Source organism: Anser brachyrhynchus (genome assembly GCF_964034855.1).
Source record: "Anser brachyrhynchus genome assembly, chromosome: 2".
Lineage (NCBI taxonomy): Eukaryota > Metazoa > Chordata > Aves > Anseriformes > Anatidae > Anser > Anser brachyrhynchus.
In genome coordinates this window covers 126,840,402-126,864,775 of record NC_137695.1, presented here as the reverse complement: position 1 = coordinate 126,864,775, position 24,374 = coordinate 126,840,402, and the positions used below count along the sequence as shown (strand labels likewise).

At 37.6% G+C, this 24,374-nt stretch overlaps 1 protein-coding gene across 1 annotated transcript; it reads right to left on the bottom strand.

Annotated features, from left to right (window-relative positions):
* Positions 1-2,609: 2,609 nt before the first annotated feature.
* Positions 2,610-22,599, bottom strand: XKR9 (XK related 9). The gene is made up of 4 exons (XM_080579425.1): positions 22,312-22,599; positions 19,231-19,819; positions 10,066-10,289; positions 2,610-9,047 (listed from the first exon to the last, which is right to left on the bottom strand). The coding sequence occupies exons 2-4, from the start codon at positions 19,503-19,505 to the stop codon at positions 8,410-8,412; spliced, it is 1,137 nt and encodes a 378-aa protein (XP_080435551.1). The 5' UTR covers positions 19,506-19,819; positions 22,312-22,599; the 3' UTR covers positions 2,610-8,409.
* Between the last annotated feature and the right edge of the window lie 1,775 nt (positions 22,600-24,374).

Here is a 24,374-nt window from a genome sequence, read left to right as displayed (position 1 = left end):
GGGCCATCCTTCTTACATGTGGAGTGTGTTAACTGCTGAACTTCAGAGGCCCAGCCATGTTTGGTGGGCTGAAAAGTTATTGCCCATGACAAGGCCAGTGAGTTATTCCTTTTATTCTCTCATGCACAAGCCCTCATTACCAAAAAATATTACTTGAGCTTGTTTTGTTTTTTTCTTTCTGAGGAAAGTCACGCCCAGCTGCTTTAATTATAATGCTAAGTACATACATATAAACATTATTTCTTTGGCTGGGAGAACATAAGCTAGAGGGGGCTTTGGAGCTTTTCATTTTTCAAAGAAAGCCATAAATTAGTTACTGATAGCTACAATTGTTGCTGCAGACTGATTATAATTATAGGCACTAAATCACTAATTATAACTTGATATTTGCTTTTTACACACAGTAGTTTGAAACTTCCGTGCTTATTTTTTTTATAAAATTCACCAGACTTTTTAAGAGAATAGTAGAAGTAGACAGTAAACTTGAAAAATAACTTTGCTTATATTATGCTTTTTTTAGAAAGCTGTTGATTATGATAAGTGGTTGCCAGAGCCCAAGCTCTTTAGTTTATGCAGATTCTGATATTGTCATTTAAGAATTTGTTATTAAGAGACTTTTTCTATGCTGTGGCGTGTCTTCCCCTGTGTCTGTGTAACTGTCTTTTAGCTTTGCAAGCTGTTTAGGTCACACTTGGTTAAGATCATGTAGTTGGTGCCATGGTGGAGAACCAAGGGCAAATTCTCTAAGGTTAAATTCCTTTTAATTTTTTTCCTCAGCTGAGAAAATATGACAGGGTAATATCATCAATTTATGCCTAAGCAAAACCTAGTAAATGTTAATACTCATTTAACTTTAAAATACTTGATGGTTCTTTATTACCGTGGAAACATTAAGACTAAGTTTCCAAGGAAGGTTGCCTATTTCAACATTATCTTCAGAAATGGTGTGAAGGATTTAATGAGGCAATCTGAAATACTAAATACAACCCATTATGCAGAAGCAGCAGGTGAGATTCAAGGGATCTCAGAAAAGTCTGTCTATAGGAGAAAGATGTACTCCTATCATTCAGTTTTAAGCTTTTCAATAGTAGAAATAATCAACTGATATCCCTATGCTCCTTATATAGACAACTTGCTGACAATTTACTGCAGTTCTGCTATTTGAAGAAGAGAAGTTATGTCACCTAACTTTACCCACCTAAACTGTGCCCTTTCAAAGCTAGTGGTCAACAGCTCCTCTGTAGTTAATGGGAAAGGGCTTCTCTAAAGGAGATTGATCCAATCTTAGACAGGTGGCAGGGTAGACAAAATGACTGTCATTTGGGTGTGTTTTTTCTCCATGTAGAGGACCCAAGACAACTTAATGTCCAAACTGAATTAGCCATCTATGGCAGAAAACAGAAATCCCAGCCTGCAACCAGCATCACCCCGATAATGCTGCTGCATGCTTGTGACTGGCAAATCAGCACACAGCTATGTGAGGCACTGCTGTGCTGCTTTGGATTGCAGACAAAAGCAACTGAGAGTTGAATAAGATTTACCCTTTTAATTCTAAGTTTGGGAATGACTTTAGCACTGCAAAACAACCTAGAACAGCATAGCAGAGACCTGCAGTATGTAATCTTCTCAGGTTCAGTTGTACCTGACACCCTTGTCCAGAGCCCAGATTACAAAAGTACTTGTTCTTCTTACTATGCATTTTCATTCAGTTCAAACAGTAGAAGACCCGATGGTCAACAAAATTATCAACAGAATACAGTCTCTGTATTGACATACACAGCATAACATAAACCAGGTAAATTCAGTTTTCAGATGAATAATGTTCACTAAAGATGTAGTGGTCACTGGTTCTATGTCCAGGTGGAAGCTGCTGATGAGCAGTGTCCCTCAGGGTTCTGTCTTGGGACTGGTGCTTTTCAATATCTTCATCAATGGCATAGATTATGGGATTGAGTGCACCCTCAGCAAGTTTGCAGATGACACCAAGCTGAGTGGTGCAGTTGATGCAACAGAAGGAGGTGGTGCCGTTCAAAGGGACCTGGACAGGCTGGAGAAGTGGGCCCACATGAACCGTGTGAGGTTCAGCAAGTCCAAGTGCAAGATGTTGCACCTGGATCAGGGCAATCCCAGACATGAGCACAGGCTGGGAGAAGAACTCACTGAGTTCTCTCGCCCTGCAGAGAAGGACATGGGGGTTGTGGTGGACGAAAAGCTCAACATGAGCCAGCAGTGCGTGCTTAAAGCCCAGAAGGCCAACTGTGTCCTGGGCTGCATCAAGGGAGGTGTGACCAGCAGGTCGAGGGAGGTGACTGTCCCCCTCAACTCTGCCCTAGTGAGGCCGTACCTCGAGTGCTGCATCCAGGTCTGGGGCCACCAGCACAAGAAATGTGTGGACATGTTAGAACGAGTCCAGAAGAAGGCTACAAAGATGATCAGAGGGCTGGAGCAACTCTCCTATGAGGAAAGGCTGAGAGAGCTCATCAAGTTCAGCCTGAAGAAGAGAAGGCTCTGGGGAAACCTCATCGCGGCCTTTCAGTACTTAAAGGAGTCCTATAAAAAGGATGGAAAAAGACTCTTTACTCAGGTAGATAATGATAGGACAAGGGGGGAATGACCTTAAACTAAGAGGACAGACTTAGATTAGACATTAGGAGGAAATTCTTCACTGTAAGGGTGGTGAGGCACTGGCACAGGTTGCCCAGAGAAGCTGTGGATGCCCCATCCCTGGAGGTGTTCAAGGCCAGGCTGGATGGGGCTTTGAGCAACCTGATCTAGTGGGTGGCATCCCTGCCTATGACAGGGGGTTTGGAGTTAGATGGTCTTTAAGGTCCCTTCCAACCTAAGCCATTCTATGATTAAAAAGACAAAAGCTGGAATTATCATGTAAAATAGGAATATAGCACGTGGGCATAAGTAATGTATGTGATATATTCAGCAGCACTAGACTACTGCAGAATTGTTGGTGCTGCATTTCAGGGGGGAAATGGATCAATTGGCAGAGAAAGCAGCAGGAAGAACTGGCAGTCTAGAAGACAGAATGTACACAATTAAGTGGTTTTGTGTTTTTGGCACTTAGAGAAGCCTGAGAATGTGATAATGATCTTATATATAAATATGTAAAATACTGTTTTTCAGAAGAAGGAAACCGTCTGCTCTGCAAGACAGGCAGGACAACAAGGGGCTCGGACTGCAGTAAAGAGTCTGGACATAGCAGGTTTCTGGCCAACAAGGCTGTGAAGATCTGTGAGAGATTGCCTGGGATGTTGTATTTTTCAGAACAAGTTAGAAAGTTTCTGCCAGGAATGACACAGTAGTGTTCCTCTAAGACAAACAAACTACAGTATGACATCTGAGGTCCCTTTCTGCTCTGTTACAGTACAACAGACATTAAGTTTGATCTAGTATGTGGAGTGTGCTATGTGGAAAAAGATTGAAAAGCGCTAGCTCAAACTGTCTCGCTTTTCTGTCTTCCTCACCATCATCATGCATTCATCTTTGCAAGTGACCTTCAAACCTGTAGCTTTGTCATTTACTTTCTCTATCACAGCAACCAGGAATTGTCCAGGGACATTTATACCTTGATTCTCAGCAGTTGACCTACTCCCAAATGGGTAAACATCTCTTTTCCAAGATGTCTCTAGGCCGCCGTTTAAAAAAAAAAAAACAAAAAAAAAAAACTGTGCTTAATCAAAGAGACTTAAGATCACTTATAAGTGTTGAGAAGGCAAATTACAAAAGGGCTTTACTACCAACTTTTTGTTTTATTTGTGTTCCAATAGATATACATTCTTCCACGTATTGTCATCCTGGACTTCTGGACAAAGAGACAGTAATAGTAACAATAATAGCAATAAAGATCAAAACCTCTTACTGAGATTAGCAAAATCAATTAAATGAGAGTTTCCGAGGCATGAAAGTACCTCAGAATGTGCCTTACTATTCTTTCTCACTCTGCTCTACTATTTACAGCTGTATGCACTCAAAAAATAAAAAGTTAACTGAAAACAGAAACATATATATAACCCAGAATCAACATGTAATCACCAGAAGGCCAGTGCAGTTTGTAGTTTCAACAGGTGTTAACAGGTTAAGGTAATTTTAAAACATAATTGCTTATCCCACCAAGGTATGTATTTCACTAAACTAATGAATGTAAGACCCCCACAGTGGGGATCTTCACTATGACTCCTATTTGTTATATGCTAGATAATTGGAGGCAAAATATTTTATTTTTTTCTGGTGACGATGCATCCCAATGGGCCATCTTTACTTCACTCATATATCACTTGTACAGCCCAGTTACTTTGCTATTCTGTTAAAAATCTGTAAATTAAAGCTAAAGTTCTAGGAAATACAGAAGAGCACAGAGAGACAGAACAGGAAAATTCTTCAGGTGGAATGAATGACAAGTACATGTACTGGCTCAGGTTCAGACAAGATAAGTTGTTTAACCTCCAGGAGCTTATCTTTTTTCAGAAGAATATGTACATGGCAAAAATTTTGGGCAGACTATAGGCAATTCTAAAACCAGCTACCTTTGAGATGTTTGCATGCTTCTACACTACATAATAAAAATGAGAGATCTTAGCTTTGAAACAGTCTTTGAGATGTAAAACTCTACGGTAAAAAGAGAGCTGACACTTTAATATATAAATATACAAAGGTTAATGTCTGGGCTCTGGACTTTTAGGAAGAAGTATGCATACTCCGAGTAACAAGCAAGAGGTGGGACTCAGCACTCTGAAGGGTTAAAGTGAACTTTAGTCTTCCACTGATCACCCTCTGGTACTGTGTCTTCATAAATTTCCTCCATTTATGGAGTGTTTTTGATGGCAGGCAATTCTTTGTTGAAAGTTAAGTGCTCTTTTATATGAATAAATAAAGAAGGCTTTGGTTTGAATGAATACATTATTTTGACAAATGTTTATTGGAAACCCAATTATGGCTTCATAAATCAGTGCTATCTGTGCTACATCAGGTGAGCTCACCAATGCCATCAAATGGCACATTGAATATTAGTAGGATAATTAAAACAATTCTGTTGAATGTTGTCCCTCTTACCCAGGTCTGACAGTAGTCAAAACAGGAAGAAACTGTTTATTATTTTTATTTAACTTATTAAAATACTTCTTGTAAGATGTAATGGACATACAAAACAAAACAAAAAAAAGAAAAAAAAACATTTGTTTTCAATTTGCAGTTAGATTAAAATGACAAGGTCAGGCACAATGCATGAGCTGAGTGGCAGCTGAAGTTTAAGAGTAGTCAGGGAACAGAAAGAACATATAAAAATCTATTGTTTGAACTTTACACCTAGGTGAAGTGGGGGTTTGTTTGTTTTGTCTGAAGTGGCCTCTGATGGTATGAAATGTGTCTATAATCAATTCATATGCTTCCCTGCATCTCCCACCCCCTGCTACAGTGGGTTAGAATAACCAAATGAGTGAGAACCCATTTTCATAACTATAATCAAGAGAGTATCTTCAACAAGAAAGAGAGGATGTTTGAATTGGGGGAAAAAAATAGAAGTCTACAAGTTAAGAAGGGGACAAGCTAACAGGAATTCACTTCTCTTGAAGGCTCTCTGACTGATGGCAAAACAGAGAGGTTCACAGTATCTGTGGCAGGGTACTGAAGATCTGCTTAAGCTTTATGAAAATAATCTATGTGACTTCCCAAAGGATCCATTCCAAGATTTAGAATAAGGTTGAATTTATATCCACTAGAATTTACTGGCATAAAATGGGAAATGAAACTTAAGTAATTAGGTTTGTGTGTGTTTGTATTAGTGTAATATAAAGAGCCACAGATGCCTTTGTTGCCAACTCAACTTCCATGTAGCTTTCTTCTTCCATAGCACAGAAGAGGGAATGATAAGACATAAGAAGAAGGCAAAAGGAGAACAACAAAAGGCAGCACAATATGCAGTTTTTCTCTCATGAAAGAAAATGAGGGCTAAGAGTTGGGCAGAGATACAACAATGAAATACTTTTAGTTGGAATTTGTCAGTTCAGTGAGAGGAAAAGAAAAAAAAGTCATCAAAACAAATTTGTTTTGTTTCACCAGAAACTAATCTTCCTCCAGCACAACTCACACTCCAGATTCCTGGCATCTGGCAGGCAGGCAGACAACCTGGAGGCCCTGGGGCTGAAAGTCCGATGCTCAGGCTTCTCAGAAGCTCATATTTCCCCAGAGATCTGCTTCCAAGATAATGTGCAAAGTTTGAGGTCTTCTTCCAAATAACAGAAAAAAAAAAAAGTAATTTTCTTCAAGATAGAGATAATACTCTTCCACCCTGCCTTCCCCTAGTCCCTTCTCAGGATTTCAGATGAACAAACAATGAAAGTGTAGGAAGCAATAAAGGGATTTTAGTCTTGAATATTTAGGATCCTATTTTCTCATAGAAAACTGAGAGTATATTCAGTCTAAAACCATGCATTTTGCTGCCAAAAGCGCCAGCACCAGTAATAAATACACTGTAGATAAAGGAGAACTTGGGACTATCGTGATGTATAAAGAAGGATGGAGCCTTGTGCTCTTTCTCTTATTTTTGTAGCCTTTGCAAGGCAAATAAATCTTTTTTTTTTTTTTTTTGCCAGAGTAAAGAGAAATAAAATGCTCTTTTATGTACTCATTTGAGGAAAAATATTGCTCAAGTCTCATGGATTGTGCTTTTTTTTTTTTTTAAATCTCTTTCTCATGGATTGTGATTTTTTTCTCTACCTTCTGGACTAATATCCTAGTCACCCCTAGTGGAAATGAGGGATTTTAGAAGTAAATTCTTCTTACTATATTGTTTTTTCTCATGTATGCTCAGAAAGACAGACCATGAAGTCCAAGCTATGCACCTAGCAATTAATTTCCTTGAGTGGGATTAAGGAGATGTAAATGATGATTGGTTTGGTGAAGAGAAGTGTGGAAGCAATCGGTTTGACAATGCACCAGGAAAGAAGCACATTCAGAAAATTCACTGAGCTCTGCTCAGGCTAGAAGGGTAACAATCAAAAGGTGGTCTGCAGTCCGTGGACTTGACACAAAAGGCACAGAAATCAGCTCTTCAGCAACCTATCAACCAGAGCATCAGCCCTTCCCCCAAAGTGTCAGGGATGTTTGCTGTCAATCAATAATGCTAACAGATTTTGTTCCTGGCAAAGTTTATCAGCTGTGCTTATCTCTAGTCTCTTTTCTCAAGCCCCATTTCCTCCCTTTGCCTGTGGCTATTCTAGTTGCAAATGTGAATTATTGGAAGAGAAAAGAAGGAGAAAGAAGGAGGCCCACTTTCCGTAACTCAGCTGTAAAACCAGCAGCTCTGAAAGACTCTTCACTTTAGGTTTTGATTCTGATGAAATAGTGGCTATGAATTTTATTTTATTGTACAGCATTTACTGCTGTTGATTTAGCATTTGAAAATTGGACTGAAATGCTGTCTAGTTTCACTCTTGCCTTCTATCAAAAAGTTTTGATGCACAAACTGGTTATTCCATAACTTCTCAGCCCTACTCACTGTCACCTCCTGCAAGTGTAATGTATGAAAAAGAACAGTTGGTGCCCTTTCCACTTTTCTCTAGTGACAAAGACAAAAGAAGCTGTACCACTGCATGCCTAGCCTCCTCTTCTTTCAGTGGAAACCAGCATTTAATTTCTAGAGCTTGAAGGAGAGGAAAGCTTCAAGGAAGATTCTTCCTTTATATCTGAGAATCCTGTTGCTATCAATAAATCATTCAGGCGGCTATTATAATCCAGAACAATAAACTGGCATCACTCCTGAACACAAAAGCATGTGTGAAAGACTGGCAGAACAAAAGCAATAAAGGAGTCATTAAAACACCTAGAAGATAAAGTGCTTTAAAATATCTCCCCAAATTTCCTTGTGGCAAGAGAGTGATTGGACCATAAATCAAAACTATTCTTCTTTAGGGAAAATTTAAGGAAAAGTTAGTGAGTTTTGTAGCTATTCTCATCTAAAGAAAAACTGCAGGTTTTACAGTAATGGGAAAAAGCAGACAGCTAACAGATTTCTGCCCCTGATTATTTCAAATGCACTCCTCTTTCCTTCCAGCAACAATAGTAAGCCTTGTTTTTAACAGAAGCAACACAAACAGAATACACCGGTAATGACAGCTTTCATTTGATTCACTTTTAGCTTTTCCTATGTTTCATTTACATTGGTTGAAACTAAAACAGTGAATTGGGTTGGAGGGATAAATTGTTTCTATTTTAAAAAATAACATTGACCAGCACATAGAAAAATATTCATGTTATAAAGGATTTGTACAGCATCACAAAAAAACAATGGTTATTCACAGCCAATAACTCTGGTCCATTAAGTGCTACTTAGTGAAAATACACAAAAAACAAAGACTGTGCAGCAAGTGTTTGTTTTGAAGTCTACATAAAAATCTATACTCTTCATTGCATTATGAAATTCTGAAATCTACCAGCTTCCACATTGTCTCTTGCCTCTGTATCAACTTCATCGAAACGTGTCTGTTGTTTGCAATAAACAGTGGGATGAAAGAGCCTGTAATAAACAACAAGAAAAATAATACCTAACACCAGACTGAGAATAGTTAAGATGCCCACAATTGTAAAATGTATTTCCTTGACAACAGAGGGTTTCCAAACCCAATATACAAGCAAAATGCCTACAGTTACAAGTGTGTGAGTAGCATAATAAACAGAAATGGGAACTTTTGTTTTTCTCCCCTTTATGTTAAAAAAGGTAAAAAGTAGGATGATTCCAACAACAGTTCTGTACAGATATTCCATCTCCTTAGACTTGCAAAATGTTGTGTGTTGTTTCAAAGTCCAGGCAAAGCCACAGCTCCAAAGAAGTATCAGCAGAATTACAGAACTTCTAGCACTTAGTAGAGTGACCAGTGAAATACTGAGTATCCAAGAAGTGATGGTAAGCAATTTATAGAAGAGATACACCAACTTGGAAAGTACATGAAATCTGTCTTTATCAGGCAGAGATTTTCGTAATGATATCTGATAATCAACCGTTGAAAAGGAGATACCACAGAAAGACATAATAATGGCGGCATCTAAACAAAACAAAAGGATAACTGTTAGACCTAATAAATATATTTATTTTACATTACAATTTTTGACATTTTGGACAAGTTCAGGCTTTGTTTGCGCTTTCCTTGTACCTACTTGATATTTCCTCCATGTTCCTGAACAAGTCACCTTAATTTTAAGGCTCAGTTTAGTTACCTAAATCTAGGCATCTATTGCCATTTGGGATCTCTTGCTGTTGCTGTTTTCACCAAAGTTGTGTACATGGGTGACTTAGAACCTCCCAAGGTGTTGCAAAAAAAGACCATGAAATCATAGGTTTCAGAAACTGATATTGAGGCTGGGATGTTTATAATGTAGGTACCTATAACTGAGACTTGACCCTTCACATGGTCATATTTAAGATGAGGTTCATCTAACCATTGTATCTGAGTACTTATCAACTCCATGAAAAAACACTAGACAACGATGTAGGTTTCTCCATTTGGTTAGATAAAATCCAGCCGTGAGCAGGTCAATGTCTTGCCCATACTGCTGCTAGTTTCAGAGCTGAAAATAGTGTACCTGCTCTCTTGCTTCTGAGAGTTAAACCAATATCTCTTCCTCATATGGCATTCTGCAGTGCTGGCATATCCTTTTTTTTATGACTCTGTCCCTTACCTGTAAAGTGTGGATGAGGGTAGTGACCAAGTCACAGGGCTGCTCTTGATACATTACCAATTTCAAGATGTCCAGTTTGCCATTTTAAAAGAACTGTAATTATGTGCACACTAATGGTTCCGAAATGCATACGCTAATGACATTCAACAGCTTATTCTCAAATGATGTACCATGCTTATATTAATGACTTGGTACAGTGAAACCTTCTTCCCATGAATTTAGCAGAATGGATCATCTACTAGACAGAAATTATAACTAGATGCAAAGCAATTATACAACACAGTGTGTGTTTTCCAAGGTACATTTAAATTTTTATACAATAACATGAGCTATATTTTTTGGTAAAAGACTCAACTTTCAAATCATAGAGAAAGAAAGACTCACATTGAGAGAAATTATGGTTGTTGTGTTCCATGAGTACATAAATCTGGACAAAAAGCTGTGGTGTGGTCTCCAGAAAAGTCTTGAATATCCTGAGCATGTTAATATCAGTCATTACATCAATGGCTTGTTTTTGAATGAAGTTGGGATGGTCTGTTTCTGATACATCTCCACTGCTCTTTTGTTTAAATGCAGCTTGGCAGCCATACTTCAAAGCAAACCAATACCTATTAAAAAGAGAGACTTGATTAGGCAGTGTTTTTTGAAAGCACGACTCTATAAAGTTATATAGGCTAACAAAGACTTTTCCCATTTCATTTTCATTCAATTTTTTTCTTTGAATGTAGTCCAGCACCTTCTGCTAAGGTAAAATCTAGTCTGGTATCTGTCTGGTATCAGTGATATCAGATAATCGTTTATGCCCACTGATACTGATGCAATGTAAAAACTAGTAGAAGAGAATGAGACTTCCCTGAATAAAGATTACAAGTGTTACTTTGTTAGTTTTTTATTTCTTGAAAGGTAACACATTTCTGAAAATTCCCTCAGCATCCCTCCTCAGTCTCTATGAGATACTCATTTACCTTTTTTCTATCCTTTTAAGGGAATTAGTGAACATCCAGCTGTGAATATCCAACTCCATATAATATAAGACTATAACCCCCAAGGATAGCAACTGATGAACTGCAAACATACAACAGGATTTTTGAAAAAAAAAAAAAATCACTCAAATGTTCTTTTCTAAATACTCAGGAAGACTTTAATTTCAGAAAATTTATTTCAAGACACAGATCTCCTGGGACTACAGATTCTTTTATCTGAGTAATTTTACAAGAACAAGCTATTTCCCTTAGCAAATGAGCGCACCTGAATGACTTTTAGAACAGTTATGGTTTATTTTCAATTAAGACTAAATTAAAATTTCCTCTAAAAGAGCAGAAAATGTGAAGATACACAGAATTAGTTAGTGAGTTGGCTGTGATGCATTATGTCTAGTAAAGAACTTTTTCTGATCAGGATGTCTCTAATGCCATGCTTAGAGATAAATAATCTCTAGCTTTTATTCCCATTTTCAAGGCCTTTGCTTCAGGCCTGAAGGAGGACATAGCACCTCACAAGGAAGAGAACAAATAAGTTTTAATCAAAAACCATTTTGATAGCTAAGAGAGGAACCAGCTTTTGTTCATGGTAATTTTTACAAGCCTTGTTTAGGAAAACAGGACCAGAACTACAGCTGCTGCAAATTATGGTATTTCTACTGTCCCTCATGGACTCACACACACACTAAGCCTTGGGGAATTCTGTGGTTCATTGCACTAGTGCTTTGGAAACCAAGGGCAGTATGTAATGCTCTGTCTATAGTAGATGAAATTGAGGCAACTCCAGAGGAACAGATTCTCACAGCTAACGAACTCTTGCCAGCTGAACTGTTCTCATCCTGAAGCAAAGCAACGCTTGCTCTCTTCTGCCAGTTACCTCATTTCAAGTGGTTAGTAGCACTGGCTGTGAAGGTTGTAGACTAGACCTCGTAACTGAAGCACTGTAATAGTCACTGCCATTGCTAGTAATAGGACATAAGCTTTGTACTGACTTTGCAAGGCCTCAGGACTCATGCTTGTCAGGCTTGTTCTGTTTGAAGTTTTCTTGACTTGCCTGCAATTTTGTTTTACTTGTTTTAGCTACACCAACCTTGGTTTAGCTTGTATTTTTCACAGGAAATTAATACTACTACTACTAATAATAATAATTAATAATAATAATAATAATAAATCTAATAGAACAGTTGGCTCTTTTGTTTGTTTTTGTGTGGTCCAGTCATACTTTCATATGGGTTACAGTTACAAGCAGATACTCTATCTTGAATGATATATACATTACTAACATGATGACATGGAATCATGGAATCATTAAGGTTGGAAAAGACCCCCAAGATCATCTAGTCCAATCGTCCCCCTACCACCAATAGACATGTCAGAGTACAGGCAAGTATAGAGAGTGGAGTAATATAGAGAAATATAATTCTGGTTTGATAGCAGAGGCCCTGAGATGCAGTGCAGAATAGTAATGCATAGCATGGCTTGGCATTGGAGACAACAAGGCTGTAAACTACTCATTAAAGCTCACATTCTGAAGTGCTGACCTAGTGACAGATGAAAGTGGTTTTAGGGGTAAAAAAGACAGCAACAGCATCTAACATGAGTAAAAGGAACCATAGGTACTAAATTTTGATGCATAATAAGCTGCAGATAAATTAAGAGAAAGCAAAGTCCAAATGCAAATATCCAAAAAAGTCCCAAAGAGAGTCCTAGCGTGAAGAAGCCATCAACATGAACCTCATATTCCTTCCAACAAGACTCCAGAAACTGATAACTGTAACGCCCCCTTACACCAGAATGAAACTGCTGAGCTCAGAGGAGCAGAGGACAGGTGAGCAAAACAACAGGAAAGGGAATAGGAAGCAAGAAATATGTATAACAACTCTAAATGGATTACTACTACTGAAACTTTTTATGCATAGAAGCATTTTTTCATATCTAGTAATAAATGGATGCAGACTAATAATGATTCTTGGAATAAACTACTGAGATTTTAATTATATAATAATTTATTGGCTTTACAAGTAATATATTTGCCCATAAATAGAGTTTTGAGCCTAACAGCCTTCAGACATCACTTTCAACCTTATTTCTGCCTTTGCATTTCCCAGATCACTTGAGCTTTTAATATTCTTCTCCAATGAACCCATTTGGGCTACATCCAACAACAAAAGCCATCCTTCCTCAAGAAAATTCACTGTTATTCAGCCAACTTTTCTAACATCATAAACATTGCTAAAGGTCTTCCCTCTTGACAGAAGAATTTAGTCATCTAGATTATGAAGACTGCATCATTCATTAGGATTTGTTTTTAGGAGAAATCAAGCAGAACATCACAGACCATCACTAAGTTATCTCACACAGTTATGCAAGTCTGCAAACATGCAGGCTGAGAAAGTCAAGGCCCTATGCCCTTAGCCTGGCCCCTACTTCCATTCCTTGAGGCTGCATCCTAGATGACTTCAAGATTCATGCTAAAGTGCTGTAGATTCCCAATTCCCTGGTTGTTCACGGGAACATATACACTATGAATCCCATGAAACCTGTGCAGTTGCATTTCCTTTATATAGAAAACTGTGCGCAGGAGATCATTTGACACCCTGATCTCATCCCAATTTGGCACTGAAACACAGTCCCCTTTGCTTACTGCTCGGACAGTAAGCTCAGCTCGGTACCTCAGTATTGAGTACTCAGTACCTCAGCTTCCTGGAGAAGCTCAGACAGATTCCTGGTTCCTCCAGATGTTAGAAGTTTAACACCTTCATCATCTTTAAAGACCAAATCCCTTGACCCCAAGGGACACGGTGACAGGGGCCTTTCTGTTGCTACAAGTGAAAGAGTCAGGATTTGCAGGTCCTGGGTTAAGTGCATACTAGAGGAATCATGATTTATTTCCTGGAATATTAAGCGTGTTATATGTAAAAGCGAGAATGTCCAGGCTTGCAACCTGGAAGCATCAGCAGAAGGCGTGGGGCAGTTATGCCACTACTGAGGAGCCTTAGAGGAAGATCTTTTGTCCTTCTCCTAACAGAGACTCTACAGACTGCAGCCCTGACACTCAGGCTGCACACTGATTCCGTGAGCTGGCTCTAAATCCATTATTTACTCCCAAAGGAAACTGTTTTCTAGTTTTATGCTTTTGTGTATTTATTTTACTGTTTTCTGAGTAATCTCCCATAAGCAAAGAACTAAACTGCTTGGCAAGCCATCTATAGCTTTTTCAGTTTATAAAACAATTAGGATACCAAAGCATCTGGTTCTTGCATTGGAGATGTAAACATCTGGAGAGTTTATAATGTTTTCAAGAAAAAACAGTTGGGTAGACCAATCTGTTAGTTGTCCGTGGACTCATTCACCAGAGCCTGTGTTTGGCCAAGCAGCAAGAAGTGGAAACCAGCTGCATAAATTTTGAGCTGCAGAGCTCACAGCTGAGAGAGCAAATGATATGAAAGGCAAAGAGCAGACACATTGTAAAAGGAATATTTCAGTTGGATGCACACCTGAAATCACCTGTCAGTTTTCAGAAGTGTATTCCTTCTAAGCCTAGCATGGTATACTAGGTTTCTATTGTTATAAGAAGGTATTCTATAGTATTTTTCACTAGCAGTAGTTACTTTGGTTAGTCTGCTTCTGACTGAATATTGTATAAAATACATTATTTTTTCTATAAAAGTCCAAATATTTCCATGGCTTTTTAACTACTTAAGCAAGACGGTATTCCCTGAGCTCCACATATCTCTGTTACTCACTATAGTTCATTGTGACAGATCTTTCATTTTATAAGGATATTTTGAGCTTATATTCCCATACCCAACTGCCCATTTGGTACGCAATATTTTAGGAAGGACCTATAGTCAACTTTTAGGCTTAGCATTGGACTAGTGCATTCAAAGCCACAGGAAGAGTTCATTTTGTACTAAGGGACAGGTCAGGCTTCAATATTCTCCATTTTTCATGACCACAGCTCACCTAAACACTGCACCTGCCCTGAACCCATCATCACTTTATTCCTACATTAATATATCTATTGCCATAGTAGCGTTTTGTTCCAATATTCACAAATCGGAAAAAAAAAAAAAAAGTAAAAAAAAGTTGTTAAAACTATTTCAACTGGAATAAAAAATGCATTAATTAAAAATATTTGATTGATTACATACTTTAGATAGAGGTACGTCTTCAACTCAGGGTGAGATGGGTATGGTTGTGTGTCAATAGTACAGACAGATATAGGGTTGCCATTTACTTTTCCCTCTCTAAACTCATTAAAGACTTTTTTCATTTATTAAATATGCAAACTACTTGGAAGACAAAAGAATTAAAATGATTTCTTTACAACTCTAATTGTCATATGCAAACAGTAAAGAATTATCAGTGTTTCTAAATATCATATTCACTTTGATAGGGGAAAGAAAAAAAAAATAAAAAGTTTCCTGCCCTTGTAGTGTTGCTTTGTGGAGAACAGATGTTAGGACTCCTTGTTATAAACACTCATTTAAGCACAGATCAGGTGTCTCTGTTCTTGATCTGCTGCTACAGTTTCCTCATCATTTCTTAAGGGACGAAGTTTCCTTGTATTCTCCTGTAACATTAGGAAGGCTTAGGCTCTCTAAATGTGACAGGAAATTCACAAATGTGACAGCTACTTGCTTTTGTTATTTCATGGCTTCAAACACCACGGGCAAGCTGTCTTGCCAGTGCTTCCATGTCACCTGCTTCCTCTTAAAATTTCCACTGCGGTCCCTGTACTACGGTACACATCCCATCTCACCAAACTGCGCTGATGAGGATTTGGGTGCCGGTTGGAAAGTCATAGTTCCATGGAAGGAGAGAGTGAGAGAGACCTGGCAGCAACAATTGTCCCTTCTGAATTCTGGTCAGGCAGTCACAGTTCGCAGAACTATATAAATCCTTAATCAAAGGAAATTTCTTCTCTGCTGCACATTAAACCTAATCTAAGTATCAAAAGGCTTGGATTAAGTCCAGGAAACTGATGTGACTATTTCAATACCTCAGGGCAGAAAAGTTTTGTTAAGAAAAAGTGAGCAAGTACATATTACTCTATGACTTCTAACTCACTTAAGTAGCATTACAAACCTTCCACTTTAATTAATTCTGTACCTCACTGACTTATTATCTTAAATACCTTCCTAATTACTTTGTCTTGGGGATCTTCTTGTTGTACACAACATTGCTGGAGGCACATTACCAGCTTCAGTCTTCGTTTTTGATCCACTCTTAATTTGGGTGTGGTTTACCACATGCTAAAGCTGTACAAATATAACTGGACAGCATCTATCTCGACTACATTTTTCTCATCACTTTTATTTTTTTCTTTTTTATTTTTTTTTATGTCATGGAATAATACGTTTAACAGAGCACTTGCATTTGCTCTGATGTCTCATGTATTTAGAATTCATCTTTAAAAATATGCAAAAAAAATTTTTTTTATCTGCTTCTTTTTAAAGAAGTAGGGCATCTTGATCCTTTCTTTAAGCATCAAGAAGCACAATAGCAACTTTCACTATCACAACAGTAGCTGCCTCTATGGTCTGCTATTCTGACAGAGAAGTTTATTACTTGCTAAAATTTAGTCTTCCTCAAGTGTTCTTGACTGATGTTGCAAACTGCTACAAGTCAGTGAATTCATACGGGCCACATGAAAATGTTCCTTTTTTCCACATTCACTGACTGCGTTATCTTCTTAACGTCAGTTGTTATGCTGCAGCCTGTTCTTAACTCTACTGACATCTGTGAGACCCATCTAAATGGGTCACGATTAAAATAAATTTAGTCAGCATGGCTAATATATACTTTAACACCTAAATTTTGTCTTTAAAAGCTACTTTCAGAGAATAACATTTCATATAAAACATAGCTATTATATATGGAATAATTTAAAATTTTCTTTTTATTTATATAATATTATGTATTATTTATAATATTTCTATATTTTATGTGTATATGTATTATGTTCATATATGTATGCACATGTGATTTCAATATTTATTACTTAGCACTGACAGTGTGATTACAAAACCGGAAGAAAGGAAAGGAGGAAGGGAGGGAGGGAGGAAGGAAGCTTGGAAGGAAAGAGCGAGTTTGGTAAGGTGTATTCACATCTTCCAATTTCAGGCATTCTAAGTTCTCTGGCTGAGTCAGTATTTACTGGTTAGGTCCCTGCTTCCCTCTTTGGTGGCTGGGGAAGATGACAACCTGGGGAAGTTCACCTTAATAATTATGACCTGACTTCTGACAATATCTGTTTTGACTGTATTGACTATAGAAATAAACCTGGGAGACCCATTGTCTAAATTTTCTGGATGACCAAGAAGGAGGGCAGGAAGGAAGTGCACATGAATACACCTAAGAAAACAAATGCTATATACTTCCTATTGAAGTATATAACAGCAGATGACCAGCTACAAGCACAGGTGTCAGCTTGCTGTTATCATCTTATACTTTACTGTATGCATTATCACACTGATGAATTTTGAGGAGTGGCTCAAAGAGTTTTGTAATTTCTATATATCAAATTGGATTTTTTTTCCAACTGTAAGCAGAAGCACAGGAGAAAACATTATTTGTGCAATAGAGAACAGGTGACCAAGATGGCTACACTGACACTGCAAAGGGCAAAATTACATTTACTAGATAACAAGCCACTAAGAGAAGATGGGGTTAATTGTGGGAAGGACATTTTGGAAATTATAGAAATTCATGGTAAGATGTATTCATTGGAAAGTGTAAGAATTAATCTATTAAAAATGTGTGTGTAGAGGTAGTATTTTGAACAGATGCAGCTTTTTAGTCAAGATTACATAACCAAGAGTTGCAGATGATCAGAATTTGGATCTGAATCCTAAAATTTCACATTTAAAGGAGAGGTCTTAAAGATAGGCACAAATCAGCAGGAGATTTTAGGGGAAACCTGGGTGTGTAACACCAAGCCAGAATTACAGTCTGATACAGATTACAGAGAATGATGTCATGGTAGAGAAAGAGGAAGAAGGGAGGCTTACCATATGACACTGTAGTTTCTGGCTTAACATTTATCATCAGTTATCAGAAACTGAGGTCAGGGCTTGAATTTTCTTTGTAAGAAAAAAATCTCAGAGGGGCAGCTTTGTAAGCTGCAACATAAGGATGGCACTCCCAGCCAAACCTGAAGATGACAAGACTTGGAGGTGGACAAAAAGGAGCAGGCCACAGTGGGCCCAGAGATATCCCCTCTAAAAGGCAGAATATGGTAGTGTCCCTGTGGCTGGGTCTTTATAAACATCACTTGAACCAACCTATGTCCATGGATTTGAATATAAAACCATTCGTGAAAGTGAACAGAGATTTTTTTTTTCCTTCAAAATATTGTATTTTAAGATTTTCTACTGCCTGACATCAGAAAGATAAAACCTGGCAGTAAATACTCCTCTGTGAAGTCTAAGACTTTAGAATTGTAAGAGGAGTAGCAGAAAAGCAAAGCTGTTGGACAAAAGGAAAAAAATATATATATTTTATATAAAAAGTTAATTTTTAAAGTTAAAGTTAATTTTAAAGTTAAAACTTTATATATAAAGTTTTATATATAAAGTTAATTGTTGTATGTAGAAACTTCATCATTTTCCTTAATCCATGATAATATAAGATGAATTAAATATGTATACTAGAGGATTTTTTACATTGGCATAAATATAGGAAGTTAAAAGAGGCATTTTAAATAAGCATTTTATTAAATGCCTCCGAGGAGTCTATATCTGCTCAGGTTTATTGAATGTTACTTACACAAAATAATGAAAATTCAGGTCCTTAGGACTTTTTATCAAAATCTTTCAAATCAGTTTTACAATAAAAGTAAAATCTTAGCAAAAATGATCTCTATAATGATAATTTTACAGTAACACCACCACAGAAGCTAAAGAAAGAATGTTAAACATATGGTATCTTAAACTACTCCTGGACATACACCTGTCAGGAAACAAAGGTGCCTGTCACCATTAACTCAGTCCCTGCAGTAAGTATTCTTACTTAGTATTGAACTATTCATTTCTTTCCCAAATTCTGGTGGTTTTCTAAGTTTTTTTAGACTTTTGAATTCACATATTACCTCTTACTTCAGCTATGTAACTTACTCCAGCTAATGTAACCACACAAATTATCTTCCTAACATCACTTTAAAAACCTACATTTCTTTATCAGGTACAAGAGTATTCCTCTGTAAAGCAATCTTATTAAAATATGACCTATCAAAAGGCTGATGAATCAAATAGAATATTATTAATAGGTCAAATGAAAAAGAAAAAAATCTACATTACCGTCAAAACCTGGCATAATTTACCCCTGGCATAAGCAGACAAAATTCACTCACTTATGTGGAGTAGTTATTGTTAATACCAGCAGTGTCCCTGAAGCCATATTAACATCATAACCTGGCACTGGAATTTCTTAGTAAACTGGCCAAAAGCAGTATGATTTCTCATTTTAAAATAAAATAAAATAAAATAAAATAAAATAAAATAAAATAAAATAAAATAAAATAAAATAAAATAAAATAAATAAAATAAAATAATAAAGTACTTACCTTATAAAAATTCCACAGTGAAAGAAATGAACCAGAAAAATCCATTTGAGCTTCTCAGGATCAGGACCTTCACAGTCATTTTTAAACCACTGATAACTGAATATCTGAGTTACTAGTGATGAAAGACATCTAAAACTGATTATCAATATAGCCCAAGTATATTGTCCCTGATAGAAATATTTACTGGCTACCCAGAGATCCACTCCAATATCAACTACATAAATTATAATTCCACCAACTAAAAAAATAAAATTCTCCTTGGTATATTTCATCATGTGTTAGATTGTTGCTGTTGTCATTCTGTCCTCATTTCACGCGAAGAAAGTCGGATTAAATCTAAATGCTTTCTTACAACAGAGTCTTCTTCCTGGTGGTAACACCTGTTCATTGTCCTTTACGAAAAAAAAAAAAAAAAGTTGCATATTTTTATCATGGAAAGATGAATAAAAACAAAAGGACTTCCATTTTTCTGTGTTCTTGATTTAAATATTAAACTAACTTCATTGACGCATGTCTATTCTGGAAAAATAATTAAATTTAAATTGTCTTTTAAACTGGTGCAGTCATTCTTCATTATGGGTTCCCGAACCTAAGAAGAAAAAGGAAGATCATCAGTAATAATAATATATTTTTAAATTATCATACAGCAATTTTCATGACCATTTAAACAAAACGCAGAATGTACTGAGACATCTGTGAAGAATCAGTGCCAGAGAAGCTGTACCTCTGAACCTCCTGAGGGCGGTCCCTCTCCCAACCATGGCGATTCTTCTTCTCAAGAAGCCACTGAGACAATTTTGAACAGTAGCAAGATACTAAGAAACAAGCTTACCTCTACTAGTTTTTTAAAACCAATTTATGGGGGGGAAAAAAAAAAAAAAGTGACTCCTTCTGAGAACTTTAACTTCTGAGTGACTCCCTCACTGTGCACAAAAGGCTGAGGGAACTCCTGTCTTGCGTACACACCACTGTATCAGAGTATGCGTCATTAGGTCACTTCCAGCTGGGTTACTGGGCTTGTGTGCATACCTCTTGTCGTTTTACTTTCCGAGTTTGTTTGTCCCAATGCAGCAATGCAGTGCTGAATTGGATTGCAGTTCTCCTGCTAAAGAGACTTGGAAGGACTCAGGCCTGCTGCAGTCTACACCTCTTTGATAAACATCTCCCAAGCTGTGTGAGTAGTAGCTACACACAGATAACCTAATCACACTAGCTGCTGCAGATGGAATTTGTTCACAGTCCAAACTATGTTTAGATTGCCTAACATAGTAAGGGTCCTTTTCAGACCTGTGATATTTGGCGGGTGCTACAATGAAGTACATCTTTGTCTCGTTCAGTTCCACCGTTGCTAAGCTGTGAACATTAGAACCACACCATCCACTGTTTTGTTTGCATTTCTGAGGAAAAATTCTGCTGGCAGCAATCCCAAAGAATGACATGGAGGACATGCCAAGGCACCAGGTTTGGGGTGCCGCCTCCACCAAAGAGCATCAGGCAGTACCCTGAGAACAGCTGCGCCCAGGCAGACAGGGCAGGGCGGGCAGGGGCAGGCCTCGTGGAGTTTTGTTAGTTCAGGCACTCTGCCCCTGAAGAATGAAATGACACAATCAGTTAATATCACACGAACCTTTGGAAACGTAACGACTATTCTAAGCTTCTGTTGACTGGGCTTGTCTACACTCTGAACAAGGTACAAATGCAAAAAGGGAACCTAAGCTCTTGATTTCCTAAAGAAGACAGTAAGGACACAACAGCCTAAATAGGTGCTAGGTCTCTAAACATTATATTTCCTACTTAGTTTTCATGTCCTGGCCCAGAAGAGGTCAGTCAGGTCAGGTGATATCACAGCTGGAATCCTTTCATTGTCCTCTCCTATCCTCTCAAAAAATAAAGCAAAACAAAAACAACAACAACACTAGTCTTTTTCAAATCACTAATGCAACTTACAGTCAGATTCTGGGAAATGAACTTCAGCATAAACTGAACTTTGTCTTTATGAATGTTTCTTAATCTGCAAACTTGCGTATGAATCAGCCTACGAGTTGATAAGCAGTGTTCTTTCAAGAAAATTCCAAAGAAAACTATTTACTCCACGTAAGAACATGTCATTCTGCAACTTGATATACCACCTTTTTGCCTTTTTGTGACAAGAACATTATGAATGGTTTTTAGAACGGATTCAAAAAAAAAAAAAAAAAAAAAGCCTTGATTCACTATTTGACTGTTGTAGAAAACACAACAGTAAAAGGTAAGTCAATGACTGGATTCAAACACCATAAGGTTCATATTTAATAAGTAATACTGTACTGGACATTGAGTGGCAGAAAATAGCCTCTAATTTTGAACCTGGCATGAATAACTAGGGTAATTGGATTTCTCTGTCTTTACAACCTCCCTATGCTTCTGTGACTGAACACTTCGCAAACAGGAGTTATCTTATTGCCTTATTACCCCTAATGAGAATGGAAGTTTTACGGGCTCCATCCAGATGCTGAAACAACTGCATGGAGAGTAGCTGGGAGCCAGGTGATTTCTACTTCTGACACACAACCTGTCCAAGCAGCTGCCGTGCCGTCTGTCTCCAGTCGTGTCTGGTGGCACAGAAAGCCATCAGGTAAGCTGAGACTTATACAGAGACTCGCAAATCTGTATCCCCCAAAGTGCAGTCCAATGTCTTAATTCCAAGACCAAACACAAATGCCCGTTCACAGGTGCATATGAAATCTCTGTTAAAGATCTCAGCCCCTAATATCCCCTACATTTTGTCCATGACATCACTTCAAAGAGCAGCATGGTCTCATGCACCAGGTGGGGTACAATTAAGTGCTACTGGAGAGAACGCCTTGTATCATTGTATCATTCACAGTTATCTGGTCCCGTCTTATAAAACATACGATATCTAACACGACAGGACTGAGAAAGGTATATTGTCTGTAAGCCGACATAAATATAAGCATGTTATAAAAACTAAAATAATTTTACAGAATCAGTTTGTGGTAAAGCAGAATCAACAAAATGTTATTAACTAGACTTACCATTCTCATGATCCTTTTCAAACACTATTACAAAATGTAGACTTACCTTAATACTGGCCCTGGATAAGTAGATTTTTTACTTTAAAAACTGTAGATTTGTATATTCACAGGTTTTCCATCCACACTTTTATACGACTTGCAATCCAAGAAAAGTTTAAGGGCTACTGACATAACACAAACAGAAACTAAAACGATATGCAAAGCATGTGACACAGTTAATGATTTGCTACCTGTCAAGAACTGTTATTCTTTTGAATATATTATAAAAATTCTATTCTAAAAGGTAGGTTTAGAAGTCCCTGTCTATGTTTGATGCATTATAAAATTTTCTTCAATAAATTTATTTCACTCCTTATTCCTTAGAGGGAAAAAAATGAAACAATGTACCACTGTCCTCCTGTGTGTATATATATATGTATGTGTGTGCACGTGTATGCATGTTCAAACTTAAAAATTAGTTTGTTACACCTCTTGAGCAAAAGCCAATATATATTTATGGAACCTTATAGGCATATATGTGTGTCTTTATATGTATATGTTTATATATGTATGTATATAAATATTTGTACATACATTTATGTATCTCAAAGCCTTATGGAAAAAAATAGCTATAGTTAAAAGATATATTAAAATACACCTTAAAATATTTTTGAAAAGCTTTTTTGTGCAATGATATGTGAAGAGACTGCATGTGTCCAGGGACAAGTGATTAAAATTGTTTTCCTCTGGTAAAACTGCAGGTGTTTGCAAGAGTCTGTTCCAGCTGTGCTATCGTTTCTCAACACAACTTTCCTGCTACTGAGAAAATCCAGAGCATGTTTAAAAGAGCTGCAGGGTATGATGAGCAGGGGTTGGGATTAAGCCTCTCTGACTGTGCTGCATGGGATGATACAAGCCCTCAGCAAGAGCAGTCTATAGCTCTTCTAGATCTTAGGACAGGAGATATAATCCTATTAGCGTCTTCATAGGAAACATAAGATCATCTCTTGTCCTGTTTTGTACTCCCTCCTCTATATAGATTAGAAACATCCTAGTCCTAAGTGGTTTTTGCAGTGCCTGAAATTTATTACAATTTTCAGGTCAGCACTTTAAGAATGGAACCTGTGGATCGAGAAATTTTTCCAAAGCTAAAAAAAAAAAAACAGTGGCTGAACCCTAAGCAGTACAGCAAAATTCCTGGTTCAATTGTGGGACGATGCATTATCCATAACTGCCTTCTGAAAAACTGTTCATATATATATGTATATAAATATTTGTATGTACATTTATGTAGCTCAAAGATTTATGACAAAAAATAAAATAAAATAAAATTACCTGTACTTAAAAATAAGCATGGAGAGAAGGGTCACGGGCCAGCAGGAGAGCACCTGAAGAGCAGCACTCCAGCCAGTAAGGCAGCTTCATCAGGGGCCCAACTCAAATATCTCAATGCTAACGCACATAGCACGGGGAATAAACAAGAGGAGTTAGAAATGTATGCATGCCTCCAGGGCTATGGCCTCATTGGTATCGTGGAGATGTGGCGGGGTGGTTCCCATGACTGGAGTGCTGGAATGGAAGGATATAAGCTCTTTAGGATGGACAGACAGGAGAGACGTGGAGGGGCATCACCCTCTGTGTCAGTGAGCAGCTGGAGTGCATGGAGCTCTGCCTGCGGATGGACGAGGAGCTGACAGAGAGCTGATGGGTCAGGAGTAAAGGGAGGGCAGGGACAAGTGACATTACAGTGGGGTCTGATACAGGCCACCTGACCAGGAAGACCAAGCAGATGAGGTCCTCTATAGGCAGATAGAAACAGAAGAAAAATAAACTACAATATAATAGTATATATAATAACAATAACAATATAATTCTCTGGTAGAATTTACCTTTGGTGGACAATATTTCCTTCAACATTGGACTAAGCTTTTCCAGCAAATTGAAGGTCAAAATATGATGCCAGCATAAACCCATGTAATCTTTCCCAAAAAAATACGAAGTGATACATCACACCCATTTCTTGTATTCCCCCTGGACTTGCATAAAAAACACCAGAAGGCAGTGGACCACTGTTCTTCGTAACCTTCACTTCACTGGGAGCTCAATCGATGAGACTATAAAAGTAGCTGC

Bases quoted from the DNA above. Each gene is read 5' to 3' on its own strand.
- XKR9 (XM_080579425.1), bottom strand. From the start codon at position 19,505: ATGATGAAATATACCAAGGAGAATTTTATTTTTTTAGTTGGTGGAATT. The intron at 10,290-19,230 runs GTAAGTACTTTA...TCTTTTTAATAG, and splicing joins CACTGTGGAATTTTTATAAG to GTATTGGTTTGCTTTGAAGT. The intron at 9,048-10,065 runs GTGAGTCTTTCT...TGTTTTGTTTAG, and splicing joins CAACCATAATTTCTCTCAAT to ATGCCGCCATTATTATGTCT.